The 12,685-nt window shown below is 56.4% G+C and overlaps 1 protein-coding gene across 4 annotated transcripts in view; it reads right to left on the reverse strand.

Moving 5' to 3' along the window:
* ADARB1 (adenosine deaminase RNA specific B1) overlaps positions 1 to 12,685 on the reverse strand; it is a 58,864-nt gene that overhangs the window by 14,180 nt on the left and 31,999 nt on the right. For 2 of the 4 annotated variants that reach the window (XM_047718223.1, XM_047718242.1), the window contains exon 8: positions 5,034 to 5,215. The exons of the other annotated variants lie outside the window; for them this stretch is intronic. In XM_047718223.1, the coding sequence (XP_047574179.1) occupies positions 5,034 to 5,215 (182 nt within the window). The remainder of the gene's footprint in view (positions 1 to 5,033; positions 5,216 to 12,685) is intronic. 4 annotated transcript variants of the gene reach the window in all.

Genomic DNA, 12,685 nt, shown 5'->3' on the forward strand with positions numbered 1-12,685 from the left:
AACTCGTCTTTCTGGGGCCACGGAGCGAGAACTAGGGTAATGAGTCACTCATGAGCCACGGTGCAGAAACCAATAAAAGCAGATGCGGCTCGGCTGGCAATGGGCGCCCCCCCCCGCCCCCCGCCGCTGTGCATCAGGTGTGCTGAACCCGAACTTTCGGAGCAAAACTACAGACTGGGGGGGCGCCTGGGTGGCTCAGTGGGTTAAGCCTCTGCCTTCGGCTCAGGTCATGATCTCAGGGTCCTGGGATCGAGCCCCGCATCGGGCTCTCTGCTCAGCAGGGAACCTGCTTCCCTTCCTCTCTCTCTGCCTGCCTCTCTGCCTACTTGTGATTTCTGTCTGTCAGATAAATAAAAAATCTTAAAAAAAAAAAAAAAAAAAACTACAGACTGGGAGCTGGCCTGATGACTGACACCGTGAGCAACTGAGAGCTCTGTGTGGCACTGGTACAGCTGCGTTCCCTTCCTCAGACTGTCTTCTATGGTTCCTCACACACTGATGGGTCCTCAAAAGTGACGTCTGTATGGAATGGTTGGTGACAGACATTTAGGGCCACGAGGGGTTCCCGTTACAGAAACTGTTCGCCACTTGTTGGTTGACCAGAAAAATGTAGAGCTGATGATCTCGGTGGAGGTGGCCTCTGTTCTGCAAACAGCCCACAACCTGTGAAGGCGTCCGTACAGACACCGAGCGTGTGGCCTCCCGCAGCGATGCCCCTGAGCCTGGGCTGTCTGCAGACGTTTCTGCTGGCAGCGGAGCACCCGCGAGACGGTCATTCTGATTTTTGTTAAGGAAAGTGACTCCTGAGCTGACAGGGAAGTGAATGAAGCCCGCGGGGCAGTGAGGCTCAGGCTCTTCCTGGCCTGGGCACTGCCTCGTCCTCCCGGGTGGCCACTAATCCTGGCCACGTCCCTTCACACCAGCACCTCTGGCCAAACAGCACTTCTTCTTGGAACCGGGCCTTGGGGTTTTACAGCACTGACTTTCGGGAAGAACCCGGGTGCTCTAGTCCAGAGAGACGAGCATGACGCTGGCGGCCTGGGCTGGGGAGAGCCCGTCACACAGACCCAGGGGCACCGGCAGGATCCTCACCGGACTCTGCGTTCCTGAGGCAATACGGGGTTGGGTGCGTTGCATTCTAAAGTTTCCACCAGCCGGCAGGCTGTGGGAGTGACAGAAGGGGCTCTGACTTTGGATGTGGGAGGAAGGAGGCCAGCAGCGCAGCTGTCCATTGTGTGTCTGTGCAGGGCGGGGCGGCGCGGGGTGGCAGCTCGCTCTATCCCGAGGGGAGACGGGAGGCAGGCTGTATGCGCCCCAGGACCTGGTTTGAAAGCAGCACTCCATCAAGTATTACAAGTTATCTCGAAAAATCTTCAACAACGTCAATTAAGTAAGTAAATACTTCACCACCAAAGACCCCAACAGAGAGAATTTTGAAAAACAACATGCAGATCACGTCCACGGGACTTAAGAGTTTAGAAGACACTTGCAGGTCGTCTCGGTGGCCTCCCACCGGAAGCTGCTGTCACCGCGTCCCCTACAGGCACTGGGGTCATCCAATGCGAGCACTTGCTGCTACCAGGGGCTGAGCTCCCATCCAGAAACTCTGGCCGAGGCCGTTCCAGCCCCTTGCGCCTACTTCTGTCTGGAAAACACCCTCCTCACCCGCTGCTCCACACAGGCCCTCTCTTGTGCTCTGGGCGAGAGGCAGATGTGGGCTCCTCCAACCACAGTGAATGGGGACGTGGATTTCCACTGGCAGAAGGTGCACGTGTCTCACCCAGCAGGCCAGCAGCGCCCCTGCTTTCTTTCTGCCGCACGTCCCAGAGGCCCCCACGGACCGGATTCACAAGAACCTACTCGCTCCTGGCGTTGCCCCGATGGTCACGCCCTGTGTCCATGCTGACGGTGCAGCCGGCCATGACCCCAGGGCCCCGGGGAAGGTTCAGACCATGGGCCTTTCTTCCTGAGGTCTCTGTGTGTACCTGGACAGCAGCCCAGGCCAGCGCCGAAGCTCAGACTCGGGGCAGACGGGTGTGAGCCAGAAGCCAGAAGGGTCCCTCGGCCTGCAGGGGCCAGATCGGAAACGCATCCGGAAAGAAGATCTGAGAGCTCAAGAGGCTTCCACGTCTGAAACGTCAGGGAAGGTGTCATGCGTGTGCCCGTGGCCCCATGGAAGCAGCTTGCCGCCGAGAAGTGCTTTCTTCTCGTAAAAATCTACTTTCCGGGGGCACCTGGGTGGCTCAGTGGGTTAAGCCTCTGCCTTCGGCTCAGGTCGTGATCTCAGGGTCCTGGGATCGGGCCCCGCATCGGGCTCTCTGCTCAGCGGGGAGCCTGCTTCCTCCTCTCTCTCTGCCAACTTGTGATCTCTGTCAAATAAATAAATACAATCTTTTTTAAAAAAAAAAAAACTACTTTCTGTGCTGAGAGGGAAACGACTCATCTGTCCTTGGTGGCACCAAGGAAGCCAGCCCAGAGCGATACCTTTCACCGAAGTCTGCCTGGGTCTGCTCTGGTCTCTGCTGAACAGGCCGTTCCCCGTGCGGCGCTGACGGCCACCCCGTTCCTCCCCGGGATGCTGTGCACCTCGGTACTGCTGTGCCGTCCTTCTCCCTGAACCCAGGCACCCTCTGTGAGACAATGGGAGGTGAGGGGGTAGGACAAACGCCCCGGAACTTTAACGAATGCACGCACACCCCTACGCAGGGGACCCGAGGGCAACAACTCCAGCACCCGGAGGTTCCACCGTCCACATCCCTTGTTCAACACAAGGCTTCCCTCGCAAGCAAGTCTGCAGGGCTTAGCCATGGGGCCCACCTCACGGGAGTGTGACCTCCAAACAGTCTCTGCTCTCGACTCCCCGTGCTCGAGTCCTTCTGTCCAGAACCACACCTGCCACGTTGTCAGCCCCGACTGCAGGGCGGGCCGTGGGCCCATGGAGCGGCGGCCGCGCCCCCTCCTGGCGTGCTGGTGCCCCCTGGCGTGCTGTCCCTGCTGGCCACGCGAGGACGCCAGGGACTGAGACGTCTCCAGAGCTGCCTGCTGCACAGACCTGAGCCCTCCTCGAGGTAAAGCAGCAGCACAGCCTCCGAATACAGCCTCGCCCTAGGTAACTCCCCCGAGCAGTCTGCGTTCTGAGGCGGACTTTGCCGGCGGAGTGACACTGCCCAGCGGCCCAGCGTCTGAGAAACACTATGCCTCCCGAACCCCAGGGCTGCCCTCGGATTTCACAGATGGGTCGTGCGGGCACCGGCCCGGCCCTGTCACGAGGAAGACCAGGAACCCAGGCTGTCCAAGCCGCCGAAGAGGCAGCAGCAGCCGGCCACCCCGACCCCTCAGGAGGCCCTCGGCACCCACGGGCACCGTCCACCAAACCGCCCGGGAGCGGAAGCGACACCGGGAGAGAGCGAAGAGCAGACTGATACTCGGTGACGGACTTGGTCTCTGCAACGAGACACAGGACGACTTCACGGTCTCCATCTCGCAAACGCTGTTTTCACCACCGTTTCACAAGTTCGTGCACACCTCACACACACATGCTGTGACAAGAACACTCCTGACTGTCACAAGTGCGCTTCCCTCCAGGGTCTTTAACATCCCCTCGGCAACAGGACCCTGGGCACAGTCCTGGCCAACACGGCGCTGGTCAGGCCATGCCCGAGCACCTGTCCTGTGCCCGGCGTCGCAGACCGTGGAGGCCACACGGGGAAAGCGATTTTCTGCGTCATGGGAAATGTGCGTCCTAACACAGGACAGGATACTGACGCGCGTCCCCTCTCTCCCAGGGCAGGCTCCATGCGTGCAGACACTCGGGGGCCCCCACCATCAAGTTTTAGCAGAGTCAGCACTTTTTCGTAAAAGTTAAAGGTTAAATTCAGGAAGCCATAAAATGTGATCAGAAACAACCACTGGTTTTCTCCGTTCTGCATAATTTATGTGCTCTAACAGACGAGGCTTCAACTCAAACCATGCTGCTCTCCTCCAGCTAAGGGCGAGCTAGTAGCCAGCACCACAAACCAGGAGCGCACACACAACGCCAAAAACACACGTGTTAGTTTGGGATTACGGTTTTAGTTCTCAGCTTTAAAAAAGTGAGTAAAATGATATTTTCAAAAGGATAAAAATACCTTAATTGTGTCCCTTAAAGAGGGGTGAACTGAGAAGTTAGGACCCTTGCACTCGAGAGCTCTACTCCCCTCACCGGTCACCACTGAGCTGCTAAAGGGAACACAGCAAACAAGTCAGTGACCACGGGCACTCAGGACCAGCCACCGCCGCATCGCCGACCTGTCCCGGGGGCGCAAACCTCCATCCCCACCTCCCTCCGCAGGAGGCAGCTCAGCATCCCTGAGTCTCTCCCTCTGACACGGGACGTTAATACGTACAAGGCAAAGAAAGACGGTGGGTGCCAAGTCTGGGCTGTAATTTATCTCTAAAAGGGAAGGCTTTCGGTCCGTAAAGAGAGGAACTGTACGAGGACCCACTTCAGTGGCACAGAGGCCCTGAGACATAGCCTCCCACTCTCTGCTCTGACAGACAAGAGCTTCCCTACAGCATTTTCACAGGTGAGACCCCGATGCGGCCCGGCCAGGTCACGGGAACACGGAGCCTGAGAGCCCGATGTGGCCCGGTCAAGGGACACCAACACAGCCGCGCGGCCCAGCCCGGTCATGGGAACATGGACCGTGAGAGCCCAACGCGGCCTGGTCATGGTCACGGGATACAGACACAGCTGCGCGGCCCAGTCATGGTCACAGTCATGGGAACACGGAGCGTGAGTGCCCAACACAGCCCGGTCACGGTCACAGGAACACAGAGCCTGAGAGCCCGACGTGGCCCGGTCACAGTCACGGGACACCAACAGAGCCATGAGGCCTAGTCACGGTCACAGTCATAGGAACACGGAGCGTGAATGCCCGACGCGGCCCGGTCACAGTCACGGTCACGGGAACATGGAGCGTGAGAGCCTGACGCAGCATAGTCACGGTCATGGTCACGGGACACCGACGCAGCCGCGCGGCGCAGGCACTTGCCGCTGAGCAGGGGCTTGTTGAGCATGTAGAGCGGGGGCAGGTCCTCTATGCCGCAAAGCCGCTGGTACATGGCCCTGGAGAGGTGGTCGCCGTGGTAGAGGCTGCCCAGGATGATACTCGAGAAGTAGATGGGCTCCACGAAGATGCTGAGCAGGGACCCCTGCACGCCCACCACGTTCCACCTGCGGGCAGAGGGGGCACACTGTGAGTGGAGGGGCTCCATGCCAGGGGACGCCACAGCCCTGCACCTGCACACAGACGTCCTTCCCGGCGAGCAGACCGCACAACCGGGAAGAGACAGCACCCAGAAGTGACACAGAGCGAACCCTGCTCAGCACTTCTTCAGGACCGTGCAATGGCCTCTGGCCACCCTACCTCCTGGGACGCATTCCTGAGGCTCAGTGCTGGGAAGGGGTCCATGAGCCACATTTCTTGGGAGAAAAACCAAAAGAGCACATACATTTTTCTTATTTCCAATAAAAGCAATGGCAAAGCAGATCTTGAAAACCTCAAACTGGCTGCTTCCTGCTCCCTGGTGACAAGGTCTGACATGTGAGGGGGAGGCTATGCCGGGAGGGGAGGGCGAGCTTCCCACCACCCTGGGTCACGAGTCATGGCGCCAGTCCCATCGCTGGCAACCTAGGCCTTCTGCTCCCACGCACCTGCCCGCTCACCAGCAGGCCCCTCCTCCTTCCCGAGTCCCACAAACAGCAAGAAGCCCGTGGTGCTGGGTGCCAAGGCCACGGCGCCAGGGAAGTCACCGCCCCGTGTTCCTGGGGTCGGGGGGCTGTGTGGACCGAGGGCAAGCAGGAATAAGGCAGACACACGACCAAGAACATAAAGGGAGGTGAGAGCGATTGGAGGGAAAGCGGGATTCCAAGAATAGGACACGGGGGTGCTGACCTCAGGGAAGGCTCCCGAGGGCAACCCTGACACTCGGGCCCAGGAGGGACCTCCGAGGTGGACGGAGGGGCCCAGTCAGACCCTGGAGGAGCTGCAGTGGCAGTGGGAGGAAGACCAGGGAAAGGCAGGCCAGGGCCAACCTGAGCAGCCCCAGAGCCGCAGGGAGCCGCGAAGGACTCTGGGCAAGGCAGTAGCACCATGTGATTTCACGGGAAGATTTCTAGAGGCGACGCCCCTCCATGCTGGGGAGGCTGTTGGGGGCCACCTTGGTGGCAGCAGGAGTCAGGGCTGAGCGGGGACAGGAAGGGAGGCCCATGGGCTCAGGCTCAGGGGCTGAGGGTCTGGGCAGGCTGTGGGGCTGGGGCTGGGGTGCCAAGCCCCTCTCCACTCCGTGTGCTGCCCTCACTGCGAGGCCACTGTGGCCGCACCGTGCTTGTACTTCGGGCCCAAGTCCAGTGGCCCCTCAGCCCTTGTGGAAAGGGGCAGAGGGCAATGCCCAGTGGGTCAACACTGGCAATGGGTGGTGGCACAGGGCCCACTGCCCACACTCTTGACCCACCCAGCTCCAGCTCCACACTGGGGCCAGAGCTGCAGAGTCACGGGTGGGCGGCTAGCAGAGCTGGGGACCCCGGGTCAGAACGGACCCAGGAGGCCCCATCTTGCCATGGCCCCTGCTGGACCGCAGATCTCAAGTCACAGGTCCCCAGCTGCTTCGCCGCTATCTCCTACAGAGACCATGGCTCCCACCCTCAGTGGCCCGTCCCAGGAGAGCCTCCGTGGGACCCTGTGCACACAGGCCAGGCCAGGGCACTCCTGTGCACAAACCCTCCAACACCCCCATCTTCCCCCTAGAAATCACAGTCATTTCAAAGGCCCCTCCACCCCATCTGGCCTGGCTGCCCCTTCCCCACCCTTCCCCTCCCGGGCATGGGCCACCAGGGGTAAGGGGGCTTCTGGCCACTCCCCCCAGGCCCTCCAGCCTGGAGCCCATCCCCAGCAGCCTCCGGGCCACAGTGCCCGCACCTCTCGGTCTCTGCAGGAATCCCTTTCGCCACAGGTGTGGACTTCCCACCCCACCCCCGGGCCCTAGTCCTCATTATCTGTCTCCATTCCCACCTTCAGTGTGTGAGCTCCAGGAGGGATGCGTGGGCTTCGTCTCCCTCACTGAGACCCGGGCACCAGAACCGCGTCCCTAATAAAACCCGCTGAAGGGACATACCCCAGTCCTACAAGTTCCTCCCACCCCATGGAAAGGAAGTTCAAACACAGATTTTCCCGTCTTCCAAGAAAAAGCGTGAAACGCCTCCATGCTAACAAAACCCACAGGGCACCCCTTATGTAAATCCAAGCCTCTATGGGGGTTTAGACCGTCTCCAAGGGGAATTCAGCTTCCCAGGGCAAACCCTGAGGCGTGATCCTGCAGAACCCTGCGTTTGTGCCGAGTCAGTAATTCTGAACACATGCTCCGTGAAGAATTCTAGCAGCCACGATGGCTCTGTGGAGGCCCGCGGGGACGCGTGGGACGCCAGCACTTCTGCAGATGGGCTCTGCCAACGTGCCTCACAGAGCATGGGGAGGGCGGGGAGGGCGGAGGCAGCCGGGCTCCCAGTGTCGCCAAGCAAACCTCTGCAAAGACTGGGGGCAGGTGTGCCCACCCACCGATGCCTTGGGGCCGGCTCAACCCCCCTGAGGGCGCCAGGATCTGCAGCAGAGCTGGCTGATACTAGGAAGAACCCGCAGGTGTCCAGGTAAAACGGCCTCTCTCTCCCCACCCCATCCCCACCGCATGTGATTTCTCCGAGGCCAGGGCTCAGAGCACCGTTGCCCTGGGTCCCCTCTCCTCTCCACTGCCCTACTGCCCTGCTCCCCCGCCTGGGCTGCCTCTGAGTCTGCCCACCCAGCAAAGTGGAGGGCACCCGCCTCAGGTAGGAGGTCCCTGCTTCCTCCCCCCTTCCCTCCATGCAGGTGAGGGCACAGAGGCTGTGGTCATGGGAACCGAGCCCCCACTCCTTCGGGACAGGACTCGCTGTGCGTCTCCCCTGGCCCCGGTGGCTACCCTCTCATCACAGGCCCCCACCAGACAGACAGACGGCACCTGGTGACCCCCAGCTGCAGGGCCGCTCCTGCCTCCCCACACCCAGCCTGCCCACTGCCCCAATCCTGTGTTCTTTTGTCCTAACAGGGACGTCTGTGGCATGGGGTGGTGGCCCTCTGTAAGGGACACGGGAAGCCTCGCCTTCCAGAGGGGCCACCCGGGATGCTCTCACTCCCTCGGGGAAGGGACAGGACTGCAGCCCGCTGGCAACACCCTGGCTGCCACAGCATTTCTGAACGACCTTCTAGCCGCCTGGCCTGTGCTGCTCCCTTCAAGCCTACCTGAGACTATGCTGCTGAGGTGACCCCAAGAGGGTGGGGGCTGGTCCAGGAGACTGGAGGGCTGGGCCACCCGACCCACCCCCGACCCCCACCCCCACTCCTGGGGAGGGCAGAGGGCTGGAGCTCCCGGCAGGCACCAGTGACCAAGGACTTTTTCTCTGTTGCCTTCCAAAATCATTTCTTTACTGTTTCCTTCTTTCCGTGTATTGGGATTTGTTCTCTTTGTAACTTAGCAGCTGTGGGGCTTCTGTGATCTGCTTACAGTCATTTTCTAATTTCCACTGCGGTTCCTTCTGGGAGTCACGGAGCTGCGGCTGACATACATACTGCGCGTGGTAAGGCACACACGGGATAGGAGGTGTGTGCTTGCTTGTTTTGAAGCAAGCTCCAAGCCCAGCACAGGGCCCAGCGCGGGGCTCAAACTCACGACCCTGAGATCGAGACCTGAGCTGAGATCAAGAGTCGGACCCTTAACCAAGCCTGAGCCACCCAGATGTCCCAAGAGGTGATCTGTGTGTGTTCTAGAGACCATCACCCCCAAAGCCCTCTCAGACCTTGTCCTATGCCTGCTCTGCTGCCCCCCACCTCCGTCCCCTCCCTGGTCGACCCCAGCCTGCTTTCTGTTGTGGGGGGTTGGTATGCATTCTTTAGGAGGTCTGTAAATGGAACCACCTGGCACGCACTCCTGTCTGGTTTCTCTCACTTTGCATCATCGTTCTGAGCATTAGCTGAGGCGCACAGGGCATCACTGTTCACTCTTATTTTCCCCAAGGAGTAGCCCACGGCACGGACACACTAGCACACGTTCATCTACCTCCCTACAGACGGCTGTTCAGGTTGTTCACACTTCTGACTACAAGGACAGCTGCTAGGCACGCACATGTGTGACTCTGGACGTGCGCTAGGCACATCTTTAACTTTCAAGACACCGCTGAACTCTGCACGAGTGGTTGTGCCGTCCCTACGCCCGCCCTCGGCAGCTAAGGGTACGGGTCCCTGGCATCACTGTCCACACCGCATCTGCTCAGAGTTCTGGTGGGTGTGTTTTGTGTCTCGCATGCGTTCCCAGTGAGGATGGGGCTGATGGTCCTCTTGACGTCTTCTTTGATGAAGTGTCCATTCAAATATTTGCCCATTTTAAAATTGCTTTTCCCCCATGTTGAGTTTTGAGGGTCTGAAGTTTAATAATGCAAACAGGCCCTTTATCAGATACCTGATTTGTGAATATTTTCTCCCAGTCAGTGACTTTATTTCTTATTCTTTCAATGGTGTGTTTAAAAGAGTTTGGGGCACCTGGGTGGCACAGTCGTTTAAGTGTCTGCCTTTGGCTCAGGTCATGATCTCAGGGTCCTGGGACAGAGACCCGTGTCAGGCTCCCTGCTCAGCGGGGAGCCTGCTTCTCCCTTTCCCAGTCCTCTTGCTTGTGTTCCCTCTCTTGCTGTCTTTCTCTCTCTGTCAAATAAATAAACAAAATATTTCTAAAAAATTAAAAATATAGAAGAGAAATAATTTTAATCTAATGAAGTTGAGTGCTTTTGGTATTTTATGTAAGAAGGCGCCTACCACAACTGCATGTCCCTTGCTTTCTTCTACAACTTTTACACATCTCAGTCTGTGACCCATCTGGAGGTAACTTTTGTATATGGTGCAGAATATGAAGTTCATTTGTTTGTTTTTACATACGGATGTCCAGTTTTCCCAGCACCACTTGTTAAATAAAAAGACTTTTTTCCACACTGAATTAACACTGCACCTTGGTCAAAAGTCAGCGTGACTAACATGGAACAAGTGGAATTTGAAATTATAACACATAAACCCATTTACATTACTGACATCAACAATTAAATACTTAGGCATAAATCTAACAAAACACATACAAGATCTATATGAGGAAAACTACCAAACTCTGATAAAAGAATCAGAGAGATAAGCGGGAGAGGTATCCCATGTTCATGGATAGGTAGACCCAACACGGTCAGGATGTCGGCTCCTCCCAACTCCACACAGATTCAATGAGTCTCCCTCAAAGGATCCCGCAGGTACTGACAAATGGATTCTGAAGTTCAAGCGGAGGCAAAAGACCCAGAAAAACCAACACGGACAGCACAGGAGGAGAACAAGGCTGAGCCCAAGACTGCGGCTTTACAACCGACCATAAAGCTACAGCAACGGTGATGCTGTGATTCCTAAGAACTGTATCCCGCCTGACGTACACTTGGTCTCCATTCCTGCTTCCCGGCTCATGGCTCCAAAAACCCTTGGGATTTCCCGAGTGAGGAGAGCACTTAGAGGTGTCTTTTGCTACGTGAATGAGGTAAGTTTTAGAAAGCACTTGAGGATGAGGGTAGAACCTCTAGTCCCATCCCCCAATCTCTAAGGAGCAGAGAGGGGCTAGAGACTGAGATAATCACCAATGGCCAATGATTTGGGGCGCCTGGCTGGTTCAGCTGGTACAGCATGTGCCTCTTGATCTTGGGGTCATGAGTTTGAACCCAACATCGGGTGTAAAGATTACTTAAGAAATTAAAAAAAATTTTTTTTAAATCACCAATGGCCAATGATTTAATGAATTGTGCCTGTGTAACGAAGCTTCCATAAAAACCCCAAAGGCAGAGCTTAAAGCTTCTGGGCTGGTGGACATGGGGATGTGAGGAGAGCAAAGCCCCTGGAGAGGGCTCATAAGCTCCCTCCTGAGGCCTCGTGAGACCCTTTCCCTGTGACCCACCCTCTGCGTCTCTTCATCTGGCTGTTCTGAGTTAATCCTTTTCTAATAGCTGGTGATTAGTGAGGAAAATGTTTCTCTGAGATCTGTGAGCTGCTCCAGCAAGTTAATCGGACCCAAGGAGGAGGGCCTGGAGACATCCAACTTATAGCCGGCTGGTCAGAAGCACAGGCGAATCACGGGACACCCAGCGGGTGCCGAGGGTTCCTTGTTACATGTGAGGGACCGACCCCTCCCCCACACAACGGAACTCGATTCAAAATCCAACGGTACGACAGTGTCGTGTGGCAGAACAGCAGACAAACGCGTCCCGGCAACAGAACGGAGCCCAGACACACCCGCAGAGATGCAGTTAACGATCCCTGATGAAGACACAGAGGCAGCACAAGGAGTCAACCAGGGCGTCTTCAGCAAGTGTGTCCCTACAACTGAGCAGCCACACGCAAACACGGGTCCCGAAAGACCTGATGCCCTCCTGACTCACTCATGGCAGGTCACAGACCTAAACGTAGCAAGCATAACTGGAAAACTCCTAGAAAAGAGCTCAGGAGACAATCTGGACGACCCTAGGTCTGGTGAGGACTTTTCCATGCACCAGAAAGGCACAACCCATGAAAGAAACACTGACAGGCTGGACTGCCTTAAAATTCAAGACTTCGGTTAAACACAGTATCCACAGAATGAGAAGACAGGGCACCGGAAATTCTGCAAAAGATACACCTGATAAAGGACTGTTATTTAAAATACACGGAAAAAACTCCTAAAACCCCCAAAAGAAAACAAACCACCCTATTAAAAAGGTCTTAACAGACAGCTCGCCATGTTTGTAGTTCTTGTGAGCTAACTTGAGCGTAGGTGAGCGTGAGCGAGCAAGGATCTCTTGGAGACCCGGCTCTCAGTTCTTCGGGGCAAATACCCAGAAAGGGAATCGCGGGGTCACACGGTAATTATACATTTAACTTTTAAGGAGCCAATATTCCTGGATGGATCGATTTAACTTTATGTTAATTCTTTCCATTTCCACCCATAATTTCACAAGTCCACACAAAGTCTAAGCAAGACATCTGGTGACACTTGAGCAGATTCTAAAACATGTGGGAGGCCACGGTAAGGCTTGAGACGAGGACCAAACCAGGCCCTGACTTGTGCCTCCTTTAAAGGCTGAAGAGCCGAACAAAAGGCTTAGGTCGATAAAGTCGAGTAGCACTGAGAGAGGGTCTGCTACTGGGGCCTGGGAAATAGATAATGGGAAAGCTTGAGGGGTTTTCTGTGCATGTTGCAAACTCTTTAGTAATCAGCTAAAAACAGAAACTTTCTTATGATTGTTTCTGTTAGCTATATAATGCCTCACAGCCTTGAATAAAATTGGCACTACTGGACATCCTCCTTGGTGCTCCTCCTGTCCCCATCTCTTGTCTCTTAATTTCTTTTCACCATCCTCTTACCCTCACGTTCCTGATCGATCTGTTGCGCCGGCTGCGACAAAAACATTCTCAGGAGAACAGAGGTGCATGAAAGCTGCAAAAAGACTTGGAAGACAGAAGAGCAAAAAACGACAGCAATACCCAGTCAGGTCTTCAGACACACCGAAATGCCAGAAGGTAAACACTGTGGGATCTGTACAGTCACGCCTGACTACGAGCTAACAGTG

Source organism: Lutra lutra, chromosome 1 (assembly GCF_902655055.1).
Source record: "Lutra lutra chromosome 1, mLutLut1.2, whole genome shotgun sequence".
Taxonomy (NCBI): domain Eukaryota; kingdom Metazoa; phylum Chordata; class Mammalia; order Carnivora; family Mustelidae; genus Lutra; species Lutra lutra.